This window comes from Sus scrofa, chromosome 14, assembly GCF_054392235.1.
Source record: "Sus scrofa isolate SSC_HxYL_T2T_F1_AM1 chromosome 14, Sscrofa_HxYL_maternal_Yorkshire_Landrace_v2.0, whole genome shotgun sequence".
In the NCBI taxonomy this organism is placed as follows: domain Eukaryota; kingdom Metazoa; phylum Chordata; class Mammalia; order Artiodactyla; family Suidae; genus Sus; species Sus scrofa.
Window position 1 is genome coordinate 54,904,333 of NC_139396.1, and position 19,276 is coordinate 54,923,608.

Consider the following 19,276-nt stretch of genomic DNA (forward strand, 5'->3'; position numbering starts at 1 on the left):
CCCCAGGACCTTCAGGAGCTAGCTCCTGACTAGCTCTCCAGGGCATCTACAGCCCTGGTTTGAAAGGCTCAAGCAACCTCCAGATGCTCATGTTGTGGCCCAGGAGTTTCCCAGTTCACGAAGTCCCAAGGATGGTGGTGATGATGGCAAGTAGCTTGTCTCCAACACACACTGTGCCAGGCACTGTGTTCCAAGCATTTTCTGTAAATGGACTCATCTATTCCTCATAACAGCCTATGAGGTGGATTCTCTTATTACTCCCATTTTACAGATGCAGAAACTGAGGCAGAGAGTTGAAACCACTTGCTAACCTGCAGCCTGAAATGGGTACATCCATCCTTACCCTCAGCCTCGGGAGCCCCTCCCACAGGAAGCCTCCCCTCACTCCCAAGCCCTCTTTCCAGCACCCAGGCTCCCACTGTGCCCTGGGCTTCCATCGGCCACTGCTGTGCTGTGACTTGTCCCATGTCTGTCCCCTGTGTACTGTCGCACTGCGGGCTCCTGAAGGCTGGGAGGAATATTTGCCTACTCTCTGTCCTGGGGCCTATGCAGGGTCTGCTGTCTGTTAGGGCCTCTCTAAGAGATGCTGAATAAGAGGAGGTCAGTTACTCTGATGGTCCTCTCTTTAAAAGCAGCCTTGGCCATGGGTCGTGGTATGAATAACCACCTTGATCTCAGGGGCACCTCGTTTTTCTTGCTTCTCCCTTTCCTGACTCTTGCTGTTTGGCGCTCACAACCTTTTTCATGTCCTGCTAGTGATTCCTGAGACTCATCTAGCTCTTGGTGCTGGGCAGGGTGGCCATCTTGCTGACCTCTGGCAGGCGATCTGTGCCACACTGGCGATCCTCCCAGAACTCTTAGGGTCTGGGCCCAGCCCCGGCTCAGGGACTGTCTCTACTGCAGTGCCACTGGACAAGTGATGCTGGATGCTGATATCTCGGGGAATGGGCACTCTGTCTGTGCCTAGTGTGAGCATACACCCAATACAGTTGACCAGTGACTGCCTCTGGAATTGAACCAGCTTGATGATGGGGAAGTTCTTCCTAGAGTTAACTCACAGCTCTACTGCTTCCTTCTGGAGTGTTCCCCAGGTCCCAGGGTGGTGCCTGAAATGCCCTCTTTTGCACTGACCTTGGGTGAAGAGGCCCTTCGTGCCAGCAGAGCCGGGCGCCCTCCCTCTGCACTCTGCCTCCTCTTTTCCCTCCCCAGCAGCCTGCTGCCTTTCATCCCAGTGCCTTTGATTCTCACTTTAGAAGCTTCTTGGCAGGAGATAAAATATTAGTTGATTGGAAAACACACGCACTAACATTTGCAAGGGTATAAAGTAGGTGGGTTGTGACCAAATTTACTTTTAATTTGGCTGGGAACTGAACTCTGCAGGCAGCGCTGGCTGATTTGAATTTCTACTACCTGCTATAAACCGTGAACCAGCTGGGGCCCGAGGAGGAAGGTAGGGGCTCCACTCTTATCTCCATGCTCTGAGCCCAGTGGCCAGGGCCGGACTCACACGCATGCGCACGACCATGCCCCCGTCCCCACTCATGCTTGCACAGCACACGTGTGCCCAGGTAAAAGCCACACTACCTCCTCCCTGTGAGTAATAAACAAGCAATGCACACGCAGAGGGCACGGGACCATCACACAGTAGCAGGCAGGCCACCTGCATGCACAACATTCAAGCTCATGCTCACATCAGCACAGGCACACATAATGCATTCGGGTGAACACAGATGTACACTGCACACACACACATACTATGCACCCATGTTGCACACAAGTGTTTGCACGGGGGAAAAAGTACAGATATTTACAAACAGGTATACATCCATGTACAAATATGACACAACGCCCACGCCGGCACACAGAATTCACACACAATGGGCACGCCGGGCACACACGTGCACACTGCTGGGTGTCATGCACCACAGACACACATGCACAGACACAGCACACGCGCTACCTGTGCACTCAGGCACGCCAGCCCCACAGCTGCAGGTCTGCACACAGCTCTGTCTTCCCCTTCCCTCTGGCCCACGCCCTCTCCCTTTCTCTGTTTCTTTGGCAAGTCTTAACACTCTGGCCCTTCTGGGCTTTCAGTCCCCAGCTCCCCATCTGGAACATACGTTCCAGGTGGAATCTACTTACTGTTTTTTGTGCCTCTTCTCTTCCCTTCTTTTGCTTTTGGGGCTGGAGGAGCTGAAGGAGAAATAGCCTATTAGTGGAAAGATGCAAAATTCCAGCAAATGGTTAAAATGAAGTAGTTAAACTGCTTAACCCATGGTGGTCCCTGGATCCAGGTAGTTTGGGAATGGACCCCGATCATTTCTAACACCAGAGTGGTTGCTGCCAACATTTTTACCCAGTGGATTCAGCCAGAGACACCAACCACCGCGTAGAGACGGAAGTAGGGGGATGGAGGAGGCCAAGCTCGGCTTTGGTAGCTTAACGATAACGGTATAGTAAAGCGAATCATATCTGCCATTTTGTGAGGTTTTATTACCAGTAAGCACCTGCTGATACTTCCTGTCAGCCATCTCATTTCAGTCTCCTACAGCCTATGGGTAGGGGCATATTTAATAAGCACTCATTTTACAGCAGCAGAAACTGAGCCTCAGAGAGGCTAAGACACTTGACCAGGATGACACGGGGGGGCTGGAATGTGGCCCCAGACCATATGCTCCTGGGGCCCATCTTGACTGTTGTTCAATCAGTTTCTTAGAGAAAAGAGCAGACCATCCAAGGAGATATTCTAAAGCCTCCCAAGCTTGGCAGATTCTGAAATGTTCTGCCCATGAATATTCAAGTATCTGGGGTTTTTTTGTTTTTGTTTTTTTTAACTCGGAGTGCTAGGATGTGGGTAGAATGGAGAGTGATGACTCAGGGTCCCAGAATAATCAAATGGAGGACCCAGAGGGGGTTCTGCTATTGGATAGTTCAAGTCAGACCAGCTTCAGAGGGTCACCAGGAACACATCACGGGCCCAGGTCCTGGGAAGGGAAAACCTGATTTCCTCCAACTGAAATCACATCTTGACATTAGCTGTGGGGTTTATCTCCCTGTCTGGGACTCGGCCTGGGCAGTGGAAGAGCTGAGGAGAGGACCTCACTGAAAGATCCAAGTTCACATCCTGGCTCGACACTCAGTTGCTGTGTGACATCCAACAGGGTACCTGTCCTCTCGAAGACCCAGTTTCCTTGACCTTGAAATGGGGCCACTGCTCAAGGTGTTGGGCTGAATGGACGGATGACATTGGTAATCAGTGTCTCCATGTTAACAGAATGAATGAAAGGGCTTCACACTCTGCCAACTGCTGGAGTTGGGGCTATTGCTATCAAGGAAGACACTGTGGGATGGTGACCCTTTGTCTGACAGATCTGGTTTTGCATTTTTGGCTCTGCCACTTTCTGACTGGGTGTCTGCGGACATACCTGCCACACCTCCTATCTGAGTTTCTTCATCTGTGAAATGGAAATAATAAAGATCTCCTCTCCATAGGGTCATGTTGGGGATTGATGAAGATGAAACATATGTATATGGACAGGGCTTAACGCAGGATTAATTAACAGTGAACACCCCATAGGTGATAGCTTTTTGTGCTCGCCCAGTGTTTCCAGGACACTAGAACTTGGCCTCTGCCCCTCGGCTAGGATCTGGGAAGGCTTTGATGGGTGACTGGGGAGGGCATTTGGTAGGAGCTGGTCTAGCAGCAGCCATCTGGCCTGGAGGAAAGTGCAAGCTGGCTTGCAATTTTTAGGGAAACCAGTCCATGGGCCTTCATTTTGGAGGAAACGAAGGCCCGGGAAGGTGAAGGGGGCATGAACACGGCAGGGGGTGGGGGGGTGATGGGAGCTTGACCCCACACTCGGCCTAAACCTGGTTAGGAAAGCAGAAAGCCAAGGAGACAGCCAGAGGCAGCAAGATGCTTACCTGTGCCTTCTCTTCTTGGAGAATGACCTGATTGAGGGGGAGAAAAAGGAAAAGAGAGAGAGGAAGGGAGGGAGAGGAAGGAGGAAGGAAGAAAGGAACAGAGGGAGGGAAGAAAATAAATATAAGTGAGTCTGAAGTTTCTTTTCCTGGGATGAATGCATTTGTGATCATGCTACAAGGGGGCCGGGACACCTGCTGAATCCTCCTGCTCTTTTAGATTTGAAGATCAGATGGGAAACAGTGGTTTGCATTTGGAATTTCCAGGTCAAAACCTACCAGTGCTTCAATCCTCATCCAAATTTGTCAGGAAGCCTGTCCTGGATAAGGCCATGTGAGGGGGCCAGGAGCCAGTTCCTCTGCCTCTACCCTGTGTCCTCTCCCCAAGTCACACTTTAGTCTTTTCTCCCCCTACTTGGGGATCCATCGTCATCACCATTATCATCATTTTCATCGTCATGGGAACACCAGCTTCCATATGTGGAACTCTTACTGGGGGCCAGGCTCCATGCTAAGCATCTCTCACACACAATCTCATTCAATCTCCCCCCCAGACCTGGGGAGTACGACTAACAACCATTTGACCAAGACACTGAAGCTCAGAGAAGTTAGTTAAGTTGCCTAGGGCCACACAGCTTCACCTGTGTAATTCTGATTCATTCCTCAGAGCTCCACTCAGGTGTCGTCTCCTTTTTGGATCACTTTCTAATCCTCCCAGGCTGGTTTGGTGCCTCCTCTCAAGGCCTAGGTAAGGTTTTTTGTTTTGTTGTGTTTTGTTTTGGCTGTGCCTATGGCATATAGAAGTTTCCTGGGCCAGGGATCAAATCAGAGCTGCAGCTGTGACCTATACCACAGCTGTGGCAACACTCGATCCTTAACCCACTGTGCCAGGCAGGGCATCGAACTCATGCTGCCTCAGAGACAATGCCAAATTCTTAACTCATCATGTCATAGTGGGAACTCCCCTGGGTGAGCTTCTGCGCTTAGCCCCATTATAGCACAGACCTCTGCATACTATGATTACCACTTTCCCCACTAGAATGTGAGCAACTTGAGGCAGGGGCTAGGTTCTGGTCAGTTCTGTACCCAGAGCCCAGAATCCTCATTCCTGACATACAATGGGTATTCAATAAACAGATTTGGAAAACGGGGTATTTTTTTAACCCTGAAGGTTAGGTGATTGAAGGGAGGAAAAAAAAAAAAAAAAGAAGAAGCAGCTCAATGCATCCTCTACCCCCAGCTCCCATCTCCAAAAAGGTTAACGAAACATTTCAGATGAGATCAGGCGCATTCGGGGTGATATGGCTGCAGACTAACCAACTGTTTCAAGTACTCAGAGAAAATGGACTAGAATTAGAGTGGTGCTCAGTAGATGAGGGTTTGGAAAGAATCGGCAATAGCGTTTGCTCCCCTAATTCCCCATTTTACAGACCTCCTTCCCTTGAAACCTCCAACATCCTCTGGGCCAGCCAGGGCCAGCAGACAAAAAGCCTGTTTCTAACCTTCTGGCCTATAGACTCTTTCTCACGAGAAGAAACCCTTGAATGAGAAGCCACTTGGCTTCCAAGATCCAGATATAGAAAAAGGCTTCCACTTCCCACCCAACCCCTCAACTGGGACAAACTGCTCAGCATAGGTAAGTGGCAAGTTAGTCATCTACAATCATGGGCAGGCCCTTGCCTCTACAAAGGACCCTAGGTTGGGAAAGGTTTCAAACACCAGATTAACAGCCGTTCATGAAAGGGTTTGTGTTGAGCACAAACGCAGCATCCACCGAATGATCAGGCAGGTGGTGAACAGAATCAGTAACAATAAAAACTGAGTGGAAATCACTCTGGCACAAGGGCTGAGATTGTGCTCACACCCCCGGATGGGGAAAAGCCACGTGGGGGCAACTTTGAACCTGGGGTGAGATGTGGGGGTGGGGTGGGGGACCCAAATGACCTCTTACCTTTTGTTCTGTTGTGATTGTTTAATTGCACAAGTAATCCACCACCGAGGTAGGAAAATTGGAAGATACAGATCAGCAAACATAAAATGTAAACCACTCTTTCCCTGTCACCCACAGCCAACCACAGCAAATATTTTAACTTGCAAAGACAGCATCAAACTCCCTGCCCCAAGGGGCCAAACAGGCTTTGACCATGTGTGTAGACGGAGGGAGCTGGCTGAGTGGGGACCGTGCAGACCAGAGTACCCCTGCTCTGCCCCAAAGCACAGCAATTCCTCAGCTCCAGCTGAAGCCTGCCTGTGGGAAAACTGGCCCAACGAAGAGAGAGCTGCTGATTTTATAGAGGAGCTGGAAAACTGATTTGGGGATGGCAAAATCTTTCAATTACAAAATGATGGCTTGGCCCATGAACCATAGACTTGAGATCTCTGGTATATAGCTTTCTTGTCTTTAAGAAAAATAATTCCCCATAAACATACCCGAGGGAGCACCTTTAGAAATGTGTGTCCAGTTCATAATGCCTCTTAACTCCTGTCCAGGGGGGTGACAATCCCAGATGGCATGTTTCACATGACCCATCTTCTAGGACATAATTAGACCAACCAGAAAAGTCTCTTGGGAATTTGGACTAAAGAAGAAGACAGAGATTCAGTGCTTTCTCGTGGCTGGGCCTGCAGCATGGCGAGATGGGCCCGGGGTGCAGGATTCACGACCCCCACCCCCACCCCCAGAGGTTGTGTCAGCTTTCCACTCATCAGTTCCAGCCTCTTAGAGAGGCCTGGCTGGTCCCTGAGATATTCCTGTGTCCTTAGAACAAATCTTCCTCTGGCCCTAGTTAGCACTGGTGGGTCTGGTCCTTGCAACCAGAGTCCCAAGTTTATACGAGATGGAAATACATGACAATACATAAAGGAATATTTGACGTAAATGAAATGATAAGCTTCCATGTGACCTTCCAGTGCCATCCGCTGCCACCCCAGCCCCCACCCACCGGGGGCATCCCTGTTGGCAAAGGAGAGAGGACAGTACCTATGACGCTTATGTTTCTTGGAACTTTTCTTCTTCTTTTTCTTGACGGGCGATGGGCTATAGGATGGGGACCTGCCATGAAGGGGAGACGCATTTTCAGAGAGAGGCTTTGGAAGGCCAAGGTTGGTTTCATACAGACCCTTCTCCAGCCCCCACACACAGCCTCAGCTCTTCCAGTAATACCCATCAAGGAGGATAATTAGTCTGCATTTGTTTTCAATGTTACCGTGGTTTTCATTTAATTAATTAATTACTTTATATTGTTATTATTATTATTTTTTGCCTTCTAGGGCCTCACCCGTGGCATATGGAGGCACCTGAGCTAGTGGTCAAATAGGAGCTGCAGCTGCCAGACACAGCCACAGCAATGAGGGATCCAAGCCACGTCTATGACCTACACCACAGCTCACAGCAAGGATCTTTAACCAGCTGAGCAAGGCCAGGAATTGAACCCACGACCTCATGGATACTAGTTGGGTTCATTATCACTGAGCCACAATGGGAACTCTCTATTTTTATTTATTTTTATTTATTTATTTATTTATTTATTTATTTATTTATTTATTTTTTTTGTCTTTCTGCCATTTCTTGGGCCAGTCCTGCGGCATATGGAGGTTCCCAGGCTAGGGGTCGAATCGGAGCTGTAGCCACCAGCCTATGCCAGAGCCACAGCAACAAGGGATCCAAGCCGCGTCTGCAACCTACACCACAGCTCACGGCAACGCTGGATCCTTAACCCACTGAGCAAGGCCAGGGACCAAACCCGCAACCTCATGGTTCCTAGTCAGATTCGTTAACCACTGAGCCACGACGGGAACTCCTCTATTTATTTTTATTTTTTTATTTTTTTTTATTTTTTGTCTTTTTGCTATTTCTTTGGGCTGCTCCCACGGCATATGGAGGTTCCCAGGCTAGGGGTCGAATCGGAGCTGTAGTCACCAGCCTATGCCAGAGACACAGCAACGCTGGATCCCAGCCTCGTCTGCAACCTACACCACAGCTCACGGCAACGCCGGATCGTTAACCCACTGAGCAAGGGCAGGGATCGAACCCGCAACCTCATGGTTCCTAGTCGGATTCGTTAACCACTGCGCCACGACGGGAACTCCTCTCTATTTGTTTTTAAATGCAAGACCTCTTTTGTGGGTTTTTGTTTTGTTTTGTTTTTGGCCACAGCGTGCAGCAGCTTGATATGGAATCTTGGTTCCCAGACCAGGGATGGAACCTGGGCCGCGGTGGTGAAATCACTCTGTCCTAATCACTAGACTACCAGGAACTCCTACCATGTATTTTATATGTATTATCTCATTTAATTCTTCCACACACATCTTAGGTAGGGACAACTGCTACCCTCCTTTCTCAAAGAAAGTGAGGTTCAGAGAGGTGAAGGGACTTGCCCAAAGACACACAGCTAAGAAGTGGAGGAGCTGAAATTCAAGCAGAAGCCTCTCGGATCCCAGGGGCCTTGCTCTCAAGCACTGGAACACCCCATAGCCACCCTCCTGGTTGGGCCATCCATATTTATTTTTGTCTGCTGTCCTCTCTCAAGCTACATATACTTTAACTGTCTCTTCTCTGCCTCACCCTGTGGTCTCCCTGGTAAGACCAAACCCCTGCAGGAGATCTTGCCAGGACATATTCAGCACAGGGGACACTATCAGGGCACCTGAGAAACAGGCCCACCCTGGAATCATGACTAGGACTCAAGGCTGAGGTTCAGGTGAGCCAGGTTCCAATCTTGACTTGACCATTAATTCACAAAGCCACCTTGGGCATGGCACCGCGCACTCTAAGCCGCCAGTTCTCCCACTGACAAAATACCAAGGTTGAAATACACTAGGAGTCACTAACTCAATGGCCAACAGAGGACTGCCTTTCAGCTAGCTTAAACGGATTTGGCAGGGGTGATACAGTAGGGAGTGGTTGGGGCCTGCAACAAACCAGGGAGCACCTGACTGAGAGGGTGGCTGCTCCTCAGATCAGCTGAAGGTCCCAGGTAGGAATGTAGGCCTGGGTTTCTAAAGCACCTGCCTTTTCAACAGAAGTTGCCAGAAAAACATTTTTATATGAAATCTCCTAGTTCTTAAATATTGGCCACCAGTTAAAAAGACAAAAAGCACCTTGCAGGTCAAATAAAACATGTCTGCAGTTGGGAAATGATCTGCCTTAGGGAATCAGAGTGCCTGACCCCAAAGAGTGCTCAGCAGACACAAATGAATGAACGAATGAATTACTGGAGCCTGATGTCTGGGGTATCCTTCTTTGAAATGTTCCCCTGATCACCCCTAAAATCAGGAGCTCAAGCCACTTCCCCCAATGCCACCCGTCACCCTAGAATGGCTGGAACTCAAGAGTTATTCACATTCCCCTCTGGATCCTCTTTGGGCAGAGCCTCTTAGAACTAGGTTAATGGGGTGTAGAGGGAACAAGGTCCCAGAAAACCTGGAGGTGGAACCGGTGTATTTGAAGAGGCCTGGAGGGGGCAGCAGAGAGCAGGTGGGACTCTGCTCTCTGCTGCCCCCTCCAGGCCGCTTCAAATACTGCTTCTGCAGTTTGCTGTGATTTTCAACTCGCCCCTCTACCGACATCTCTCTGACCACCCCTTGGGGTATGGAACTGAATCTGCTGGTAGTCTAGGGATTGACAGCCTAGAAGAAAATCTGGGAATATTTATTTATGTATTTTCTTTTTAGGGCCACACCTGCGGCATATGGAAGTTCCCAGACCAGGGGTCCAATCGGAGCTGCAGCTGAGGCTTACACCACAGCCACCGCAACACAGAATCTGAGCCATGTCTGACCTACACCACAGCTTGCGGCAATGTGGGATCCTAACCCACTGAGCAAGGCCAGGGATTGAACCCCCATCCTCACAGAGACAACTGTTGGGTCCTTAACCCACAGAGCCACAATGGGAACTCTTGGGAATATTTTTCTTTGCAAAATTTACATAGGAAGGAGTTCCCGTCGTGGCGCAGCAGTTGACGAGTCCGACTAGGAACCATGAGGTTGCGGGTTCCATCCCTGCCCTTGCTCAGTGGGTTGACGATCTGGCGTTGCCGTGGGTTGTGGTGTAGGTTGCAGACGCGGCTCGGATCCTGCGTTGCTGTGGCTCTGGCATAGGCTTGTGGCTACAGCTCTGATTAGACCCCCTAGCCTGGGAACCTCCACATGCCGTGGGAGCGGCCCAAGAAATGCCAAAAAAAAAAAAGACAAAAAAAAATTTACATAGGAAAAATTTATAGGGTACCAAAGAGTCAAGAGCTAGCCAAAAAAAAAGTCCATTATCCTTGGCATTTGCATGTGGTAGAAACAACCGAGGAGCCTGGGATCAAGTGTGTCTGTAGGTCCCATCACCTCCTCTCTGAGCTTTTACTTTCTCATCTCTAAAATGGAGATAATAATTGTAAGAGAAGTGAGTCATAATGACTATAGTTAACAATACTGTATTGTGTATTTGAAAGTGGCTAAGAGACTAGATCTTAAAAGTCCTCACTGAAAGAAAAACAATTGTACTAGGTGAAGTGATGGATAAGTCAACTACGCTTATTGTGGTAACCATTTAGCAATACACACATATATCAAATCATGGCACCTTAAACTAATATAATGTTATGTATCAATTCTATTTCAATAAAATCTTGGAAATTTAAAAAAAATAAAATGGGGATAATAACACTCGTCTGGTAGATCAGGGCCAAGGGTGAACGGGATCATGGAGATCACAGCCATTACATGGGAGAGTTTTCCGAAAATAAGTAAATAAGGAAATATTCATGGTCATGACTACACTTTGGATTAACTTTACTATGTGCCAGATACTGTGACAGCTGATTCCACATCCATTTTCTCGTCCAATTCGCACAAAACCCCAAAAGGGAGGTATTTTCACTATTTTACGGAAGTGGAAATAGGCTCAGAGAGTGAAGAGACTTGCCTAAGGTCACACAGCTGGTTAAGAGGCAGAGCGAGGATGTGAATCTCGGGGAAGTCACTGTCTGACTCCCAAACCCTTGTTACCCCTGTTTTGTCCCTTCCCCCACCTTCCGGCTTCCATGCCCCTTGGGGCCCTCACCTCCTTCTCTTCTTCCGGGTAGCTTTCTTCTTTTTCTTCTTCCCCCGGGAGGAAGGTGGTGGTGTGAAGTCTTTGCTGCGGGAAGCACTGAGAGGAACAGAGAATCAGGCATTAGAGGACCCAGGGTACCCCAAGCCCTGAACCAGGACTGCGTAGCCAGGAAAGGATCCAGTTCTTTGAAGGGCGAAGGACCCATGGCGAATACCTAATTACTACTGCATGGCTGATTTGGTTACACTTCAGATTAAATGCCTCAATAAGGAGTTAATGATGACCTAATGAGACAGACGCTATCCGTTACCCAAAGACCAATTGATTATTTAAAACAGAGTTAGAGAGGTTAACTGCTCCTTAATAGATTTATTATTGAATTTGCAAATGACTCACCTTGGTAAATAAATCAGTTTTTAAATAATTAATCGGCAGTTCAGCACCCTTCCTCCCCAATACATCGTATCTGTAGTTCCTGCTGGAAATTAAATAGGAGGCGGAAGGTATGTTAAGTAGCAGCTGATTATTAAAAGTATATTTGCCAGTCTAATGTAACGAGATACATATCTTCTATCGCCTCACAGAACCTCAAAAACCTCCACTCTTCAGGAATAATTATTTCCCATTCAATTAAATTCAAATGCTCAGGCTGCAGTTAAATGAAGTCAAGTTATCTCCTTTTATAATTGGGGCAGGCTCCAGGGATTTTTTTTTTTTTTTTTAAAGCACTATCCCATAGCAAAAAAGATATGGTTTTGGATGAAAGACTGCTTGGGAATTGAAATATGCTAACCCAGCTGAACCTCACTGGGAATATAAATATGAATATTATTGTCATTATTAGTAATAAAACAGCTACCCTTTAATCACTTATTATGCACCAAAGGCTCTATACCCTTTGATACTCACAAAAGCACTTAGAGGGTGTTATGATTTTTATTGTTTCATTCTACAGGTGAAGAAAATCAGGCTCAGAAAAGTTGAAGTGCCTTGCTTATGGCTGCACTGTTAGGGAGTGTCCTATGAGTTAGGATCTGAATCAAGGTCTGAGAGCTTTCCCACAAAACCAGCTGCCTTCTCAAATGTGTGGCCGATCTTTTAGAAGTTACTCGACTCTATAAAAAACATCAGAGGATTCCCGTTGTGGTGCAGTGGTTAACGAATCCGACTAGGAACTATGAGGTTGCGGGTTCGATCCCTGGCCTTGCTCAGTGGGTTGGGGATCTGGCGTTGCCGTGAGCTGTGGTATAGGTTGCAGACGCTGCTCGGATCCCGCATTGCTGTGCTCTGGCGTAGGCTGGCAGCTACAGCTCCGATTCGACCCCTAGCCTGGGAACCTCCATATGCTGCGGATGCAGCCCTAGAAAAGGCAAAAAGATGAAAAATAAAATAAAATAAAATAAATAAATAAAGAATAAAAAACATCAGAAAATGCTGCTGTACGTAATTCCATTCTAAGAATCTGTATCACTATAGTTAGTGGGGAAAAAATGATACAGTGATTAGGATATAGGCAGGAAATAAAACTCATAAATATATCTAGGACATTTTCAGGAGAATCATTTTTGGCAGGTTAAAAATAAAACCCATAGGGATTCAGTACCTAGCTACTTAACTGCACTTACATGTGATAAAACACAAGACACAGATACATATCCAGGCCTCTTGTGTAAACATGGCAGGCCACTTCCAAATTTTTCCTTCATTGAGGGCCTGACCCAGAGTAAGAGCCTAATAAACATTGTTGAGTGACCAAATGAGGGATCCATGGATGAAATAATGTAGACACTTGTTATATCACCTTGTTTCATATAAACACTTCCCAGTGTGCGGCTACCAAGAATTTTGAGAGAAACCTGAAACGTTTAAGGTATAAATGTTTAAGAAAAAAGAGAAAACCTTTTAAAAGTGTGTCTTACAAAATAGACAAAGATTTTGTTTCAGTGAGTTACTCTCACTTCATTCTGAAACCCCAGAGTCTCAGAGAAGCAAGGTTTGGGAACCACTGTCCTAAATAAATGCAGCTTTAAGTGAGAAGGTAAAATAAAAAAGACCTACAGAGAAAGGCAAACATCATATGATATCACTTATGTGTGGAATCTTAAAAAAAGAGATACAAAATGAACTTATTTCCAAAACAGAAATAGACTCACAGACATAGAAAACAAACATATGGTTACCAAAGGGGATAGCAGGGGGGAGGAGAAGATAAATTAGGAGCTGGGGATTAACAGATACACATTACTATATATAAAACAGATAAACAACAAGGACCTGCTACAGAGCACAGAGGACTCTACTCAATAACTTGTGATAACTTATAATGGAAAAGAATCTGAAAAAGAATCGCTTTGCTGTATGCTTGAAATTAACACAACATTGTAAATTAATGATAACCTCAATTTTGAAAAAGTACTGTTAGAATTTTTTTTTTTAAATCCCTTGAATCTGGGTGGATTTGAAATCCACGAGGGGGATAAGCAGCCCCCTCTGTAACTCCCAAATGCCTTTCTTCTACCTCTTTATTTTCCGTGTACCAGTTCTCCTAGGCGTGCCCTCACACGCAGTGGTGGTGGGGGGGCCAAAACAGTGGTGAAGTGCGCCACGTACATGAGCAGCCGTTCAACACGTGTCGGTTCTGTATACAGTGGCTACAATACAGTTGTTCAGTACGCAGGGATCAGACATGTGGAGGGTACATACATAGCCGTACAGAATGTTGGCTCTAGAAACTGACACACTTGGATGTGAACTCCTGCTCTATCGCTTCCTAGCTGGGCAGCCTCTCTGAGTATCATTTTCATCATCTGTAAGATGCGAATAAAACATGATACCTGTGCCCTGAGCTCATCACAAGGAACAAGGGGGCTGACTCATGCAGTGTGCCTTGGGCTGGCACAGAGCCAGTTCACAGTGAATGCAGTGCCTGTTATTATCATGATCATGATTTTGATCATCACCAGTAATACAATTATCATCAATACTGTGGTTTTAATCATGTCAGAGAGTGGATCACAGAGCAAGGGGCCTAGACACCCCACAATCAAATGGATGACATGGCATCATTTTTAGATTATCAGGCCCAGAAGAACCTTCTTTTCTGGCTCCAAAGAGACTCCAACTAACACTTGAAGCATCTCTTATTTTTTCTTTCCTTTTTTTTTTGTCTTTTTAGGGCTGCACCCTCGACATATGGAGGTTCCCAGGCTAGGGGTCGAGTCAGAGCTGTAGCTGCTGGCCTATGCCACAGCCACAGCAATGCCAGATCCGAGTCGAGTCTGCGACCTACACCACAGCTTGAAACAACACCGGATTCTTAACTCACTGAGCAAGGTCAGGGATTGAACCCACGTCCTTCTGGATACTAGTCTGGTTCGTTAACCTCTGAGCCACGATGGGAACTCCTGAAGCACCTCTTATATTCTGGGCTTACTCTCAGGATCTGTACACCTGATGTGATTTAATCCTCACTGACCTTGAGAATCAGATCTCAACACCCCCATTTTATAGTTGTGAAAACTGACCTCACAGAAGAAAACAAACTTGCCCAAGGCCACTCAGTAAGTGGTAGTGTCTGAATTTGAATGCAAGTCCCTGCAACATACTAACTCCTCTCAGCTGTTAGGAGACGATGTTTTGAAAGGATGCGAATTCCCTCCCCCTCCCCTTCTCTCTTCCATCTCCTTCAACCTCTTAGGGAAATGACCTTTTTTTTTTCTTCCTGTTTCCTGCAGATAATTCTCTGGAACCGATGTTGAACATTGCTTCTCTAAGCCGATAGGACTTAACTGTTTCTCCCTCCTTGAAATCACAGCCTAACAAACTAAAGCCTGTAGCCAAGAACGAAGCCATGGTGGGGATGCAGCCTTCATCCCTGAAGCCGCTCTGGCTTCCCAAACCACTGCTTCAGGATTCAGATTCTTTACCAGAGACCCCTGTTCATTAGCCTTGGGGGCTGGGAATCCTCTGAAATGGCACACAGAATTCAGGGACTATTCTTGGCCCTCACTGTTTCCATCTAATTCTCAGATTTTTTTTTTTTTTTGCTTTTTGCTTTTTAGGCTGCACCCTTGGCATATGGAAGTTCCCAGGCTAGTGGTCCAATCAGAGCTACAGCTGTCGGCCTATACCACAGCTCACAGCAACACTGGATCCTTAACCCACTGAGTGAGGCCAGGAATCAAACCCGTACCCTCATGGATGCTAGATGAATTCATTTTGTGCCACAACAAGAACTCCCGTTTTTCGGGTTTTTTTTTTTTTTTTTGTTTTTTTGTTTTTGTCTTTTTAGGGCTGAACCCATGGCATATGGAAGTTCCCAGGCTAGGGGTTGAATTGGAGCTGCACCTGCCAGCCTACATAGCAACGCAGTATCTGAGCCATGTCTGCAGCCTACACCACAGCTCATGGCAATGTCAGATCCTTAACCCAATGAGCGAGGCCAGGTATGGATCCCATGTCCTCATGGATCCTAGTTGGGCTCGTTACCGCTGAGCTATAATGGGAACTTCTCGGATTTTTTTTTTTTTTTTTAGTTTTAATTTTTTAAGTTAAAGTATAGCTGATTTACAATGTTGTGCCAATTTCTGCTGTATAGCAAAGTGACCCAGTCATATATATATTCTTTTTCTCACATCATCTTCCATCATGTTCTATCCTAAGAGACTGGATATAGTTGCCTGTGCTGTACAGTAGGACCTCATTGCTTATCCATTCTAAATGTCAGATTCTTTTTAATTTAAATTTTAATTAAAGTATAGCTGATTTACAATGTTGTGCCAATTTCTCCTGTATAGCAAAGTGACCCAGTCATACATATATATGTATTCTTTTTCTCACATCATCTTCCATCATGTTCTATCCCAAGAGATTGAATATAATTCCCTGTGCTGTACAGCAGGACCTCATTGCCTATCCATTCTAAATGTCAGATGGGTTCTGATTTGATTTAAGGACCTCAAACAGGAACTTGCGAAAGAGAGAGGGGAAGAGAGGTCAGAGAGGCAAAACTTCAGTTCTCCATCCTCAACTTGACCTTCCTCGCTGGACTGAAGAGGGGAGTGGGGGGCAGGGTCTCACCTGCGGGCTCTGGCGGGACTGGGCTCCCGGCAGGCTTTCTCTCTCTCCCAGCTGTTGGTGCCCAAGACTCCAGTGGCCAAATGCTGGCTCAGCTTTTCTGAGGGTCCATCCTGAGCTGGGGCCATGGGGCTGCTCTGGGGTTCTGTCCTGTAGGGGAAGAAATAAGGAGGCAAAACTGTTAGGATGTGATGGAAATTTTTAATGATCCTCAAACACTCAGAGCCGTCTTATTATTTCCCACTTCCCTTGCAGTTGACTTGGGGCCAGAAGATCATTTGGGGCCCATGGTCTCTGAGTGGGAGTGGCATATATTGTTTCCTGTTTGAGGCCATAAAGTCTGTGTGCCATCTCCAGCTCTCTGTCTCCCTCTGTCACAGGGACCTTGGAGGCCACATATTCTAAAAGGTGAGGCTGCTTGATGGAGGAGAATGGCAGAACCACATCAGACTTCGCACGATAGAAATAAGCCTTCAGGAGTTCCCACTGAGGCTCAGTGGGTTAAGAACCCATATAGTATCCATGAGGATGCGGGTTCCATCCCTGGCCTCACTCAGTGGGTTAAAGGATCCAGCATTTCTGCAAGCTGCAACATAGATCACAGATATGGTTCAGATCTGATGTTGCCATGGCTGTAGCATAGGCCAGCAGCTGCAGCTACGATTTGATCCCTAGCCTGGGAAACTCCATATGCCATGGGTGGCCCTAAAAAGACAAAAACAAAACAAACAAACAAACAAAAATGAAAGAAAGACGTTTTCGTTAGGTTAAGCCACTGTGACTTAGGACTTTATTTTTTTACTGCAGTGAAGCCTATCCTATCCTGACAGAATCATTGGGAGAGGCTGGAAACCAGCATTTTACTTTCTTCCTCAAGGCTTATTTGAAGGCCAAAGCTGGATGGGATGAGTTCCACCTCCCCTTTGCCATTTCTATCCCATTTTTGTGCCTTATCAGTGTAAGGTGCATAGAGACATATTAATTCAAACACCATGTTCACCATTTAGGAGCTAGGTCCTGGGATCAGTCCCTGAACCTCTCTCTGAGTTGCAGTCTGCTCCACTATCACATAAGGAATATCAGCCTGTATATTGCTGAGTTGCAGGGAAAATAAAATGAGACAGCATATGCAAACAGAAAGGCTTAAACAAAGTCACTTCCCTTTCCCTTTGTTTCCCTGTGAACCACACCTCCCATTTGGTGTCCTTAGTGGGTATGAGGTCACCCCTTGGAATGGCAGTTCTCATGAAGGTGGGAAGTTCTCTCCTCTACGTCTGCCATGAGGTCCAGTCGACACTGGGAGACAGATGACCTGAGCCCCACCTCCTTTACTGAATCCCAGAGAAGGGAAGGAAGTTGCCTAGTTAAGCAGCTTTTGACTGTCCTTCACACCTCCTAACCAGGACGAGTCAGGTGTCTGAGAGCCACAGGTGGATCTGGAATCTTGATCTCCAGCTGTCAAGCCCTCCCCGCACCCCCCTCCCCAGTGGCCGATCTCAGGTCAAGCATAGATCAAAGGCATCAGCATTTCTCCTGCACCAAGCTCCTGCAGCCAGTGCTTCAAGATTGGTTTTAGGACTCAGGATGAATGCCTCTGATAAGCCCCCTGGTCCTTAGGGCTGCCACGAGAGCAGGCCAAGCCCAGTCAATATCGAAGGAAGGGCAGCAAAACACATCCGTCTCTGTCAGCCGCTTATCGGTGCATCTTTAGCAGCAGACTGGGAGATATTTCAAGCCCAGGAGGGCTGGAGATTCTGGTCAGATCTGCCCCGCCCTCCTCACCACCAACTCCATGCTTCCAGAACTCCTGTTTCCCCTACACCTCCCCGTCCTACTTCCCCCAGGATGACGGTTCCATTTCCATGCCTTAGTTTCCTCTGGTCTGTCTGTGTGGAATGCTGTCCTGGCTCTTTTCAGATAACTCAAAGCTTTCAATTTTTTTAAATTTAAGTATAATTAAAATTATTTCCATATAATTAAAATTATTCTCTTCTAGGTAAGCATTTCTGTTTTTCTCCAAGGGTTTCTACTTTTGGCTTTTTAAAAAATTAAAGTATAACTGATTTACACTGTTGCATCAATTTCTGCTGTACAGCACAGTGACCCAGTCATATCAATATACACATTTTTTTTTTCACACTACCTTCCATCATGTTCTATCCCAAGAGATTGGATGTAGGTCCCTGTGCTATACAGTAGGACCTCATTACTTATCTATTCTAAATGTAACAGTTTGGATCTACTAACCCCAAACTCCCAGTGCATCCCATGCCACACCCCCTTCCCGTGGGCAACCACAAATCTGTTCTTTATGTCTGTGAATCTTTCTGTTTTGTAGATAGGTTCATTTGTGCCATATTTTAGATTCCACATATAAGTGATATTATGTGGTATTTGTCTTTCTCTTTCTGACTTACTTCACTTAGTATAACAATCTCTAGGTGCATCCATGTTGCTGCAAATGGCATTATTTTGTTCTTTTTTATGGCTGAGTAGTATTCCATTGTGTATCTGAACCACATCCTCTTAATCCATTCATGTCAGTGGACTTCTAGGTTGCTTCCATAGTTTGGCTATTGTGAATAGTGTTAAAGCTTTCAATTTCTGCCCAGACTCAAGCAAGGTTTGCCTCTCCCCAGTCTTGTCCTAGCCTAGGCTAACCTAACACACATTCACTCCAATTCCCTGAGTGCCTGCAGTGTTTCCAGGCCAGTTCTAAGTGGGATGCAGCAAACAAGACAGAGATGTCCTCCATGATCACAGAGTTTAAATTTCAGGTGGAAGGCAGGTAATAAATGCATAAGCAATTGTTAATATAGCTTATCTGATGGTAATAAGTTCTGGAGAGAATAAATCAGTGTCATCGGAAAAGGAAATGGGAGGAGGTGACTGATTTTTTTAAGTACCAGGGAAGGGCTTTCTTAGGAAGTAACAAAAGAGTGGAGACTTGAAGGAATGGGTACTCACCTGTCAGTTTGTACTGGCTTTAAAATGTATTTACAGGAGTTCCCGCTGTGGCTCAGTGATAAAGAACCCAACTAGTATCCATGAAGATGCAGGTTTGACCCCTGGCCTCACTCAGTGGGTTAAGGATCCAGAGTTGCCATGAACTGTGGTGTAGGTTGCAAATGCGGCTTGGATCTGGTATTGCTATGGCTGTGGTGTAGGCCAGCAGCTGTAGCTCTGATTCAACCCCTAGCCTTGGAACATCCATATGCAAGGGGTGCAGCT

The 19,276-nt window shown here is 46.6% G+C and overlaps 1 protein-coding gene across 1 annotated transcript in view; it reads right to left on the reverse strand.

Annotated features, from left to right (window-relative positions):
- Positions 1–19,276, reverse strand: part of SRRM4 (serine/arginine repetitive matrix 4) — a 163,191-nt gene that overhangs the window by 35,156 nt on the left and 108,759 nt on the right. The window contains exons 2-6 of the mRNA XM_021072457.2: positions 16,049–16,195; positions 10,979–11,065; positions 6,905–6,976; positions 3,928–3,954; positions 2,146–2,196 (exon numbers count right to left, since the gene is read on the reverse strand). Of these exons, the coding sequence (XP_020928116.1) occupies positions 2,146–2,196; positions 3,928–3,954; positions 6,905–6,976; positions 10,979–11,065; positions 16,049–16,195 (384 nt within the window). The remainder of the gene's footprint in view (positions 1–2,145; positions 2,197–3,927; positions 3,955–6,904; positions 6,977–10,978; positions 11,066–16,048; positions 16,196–19,276) is intronic.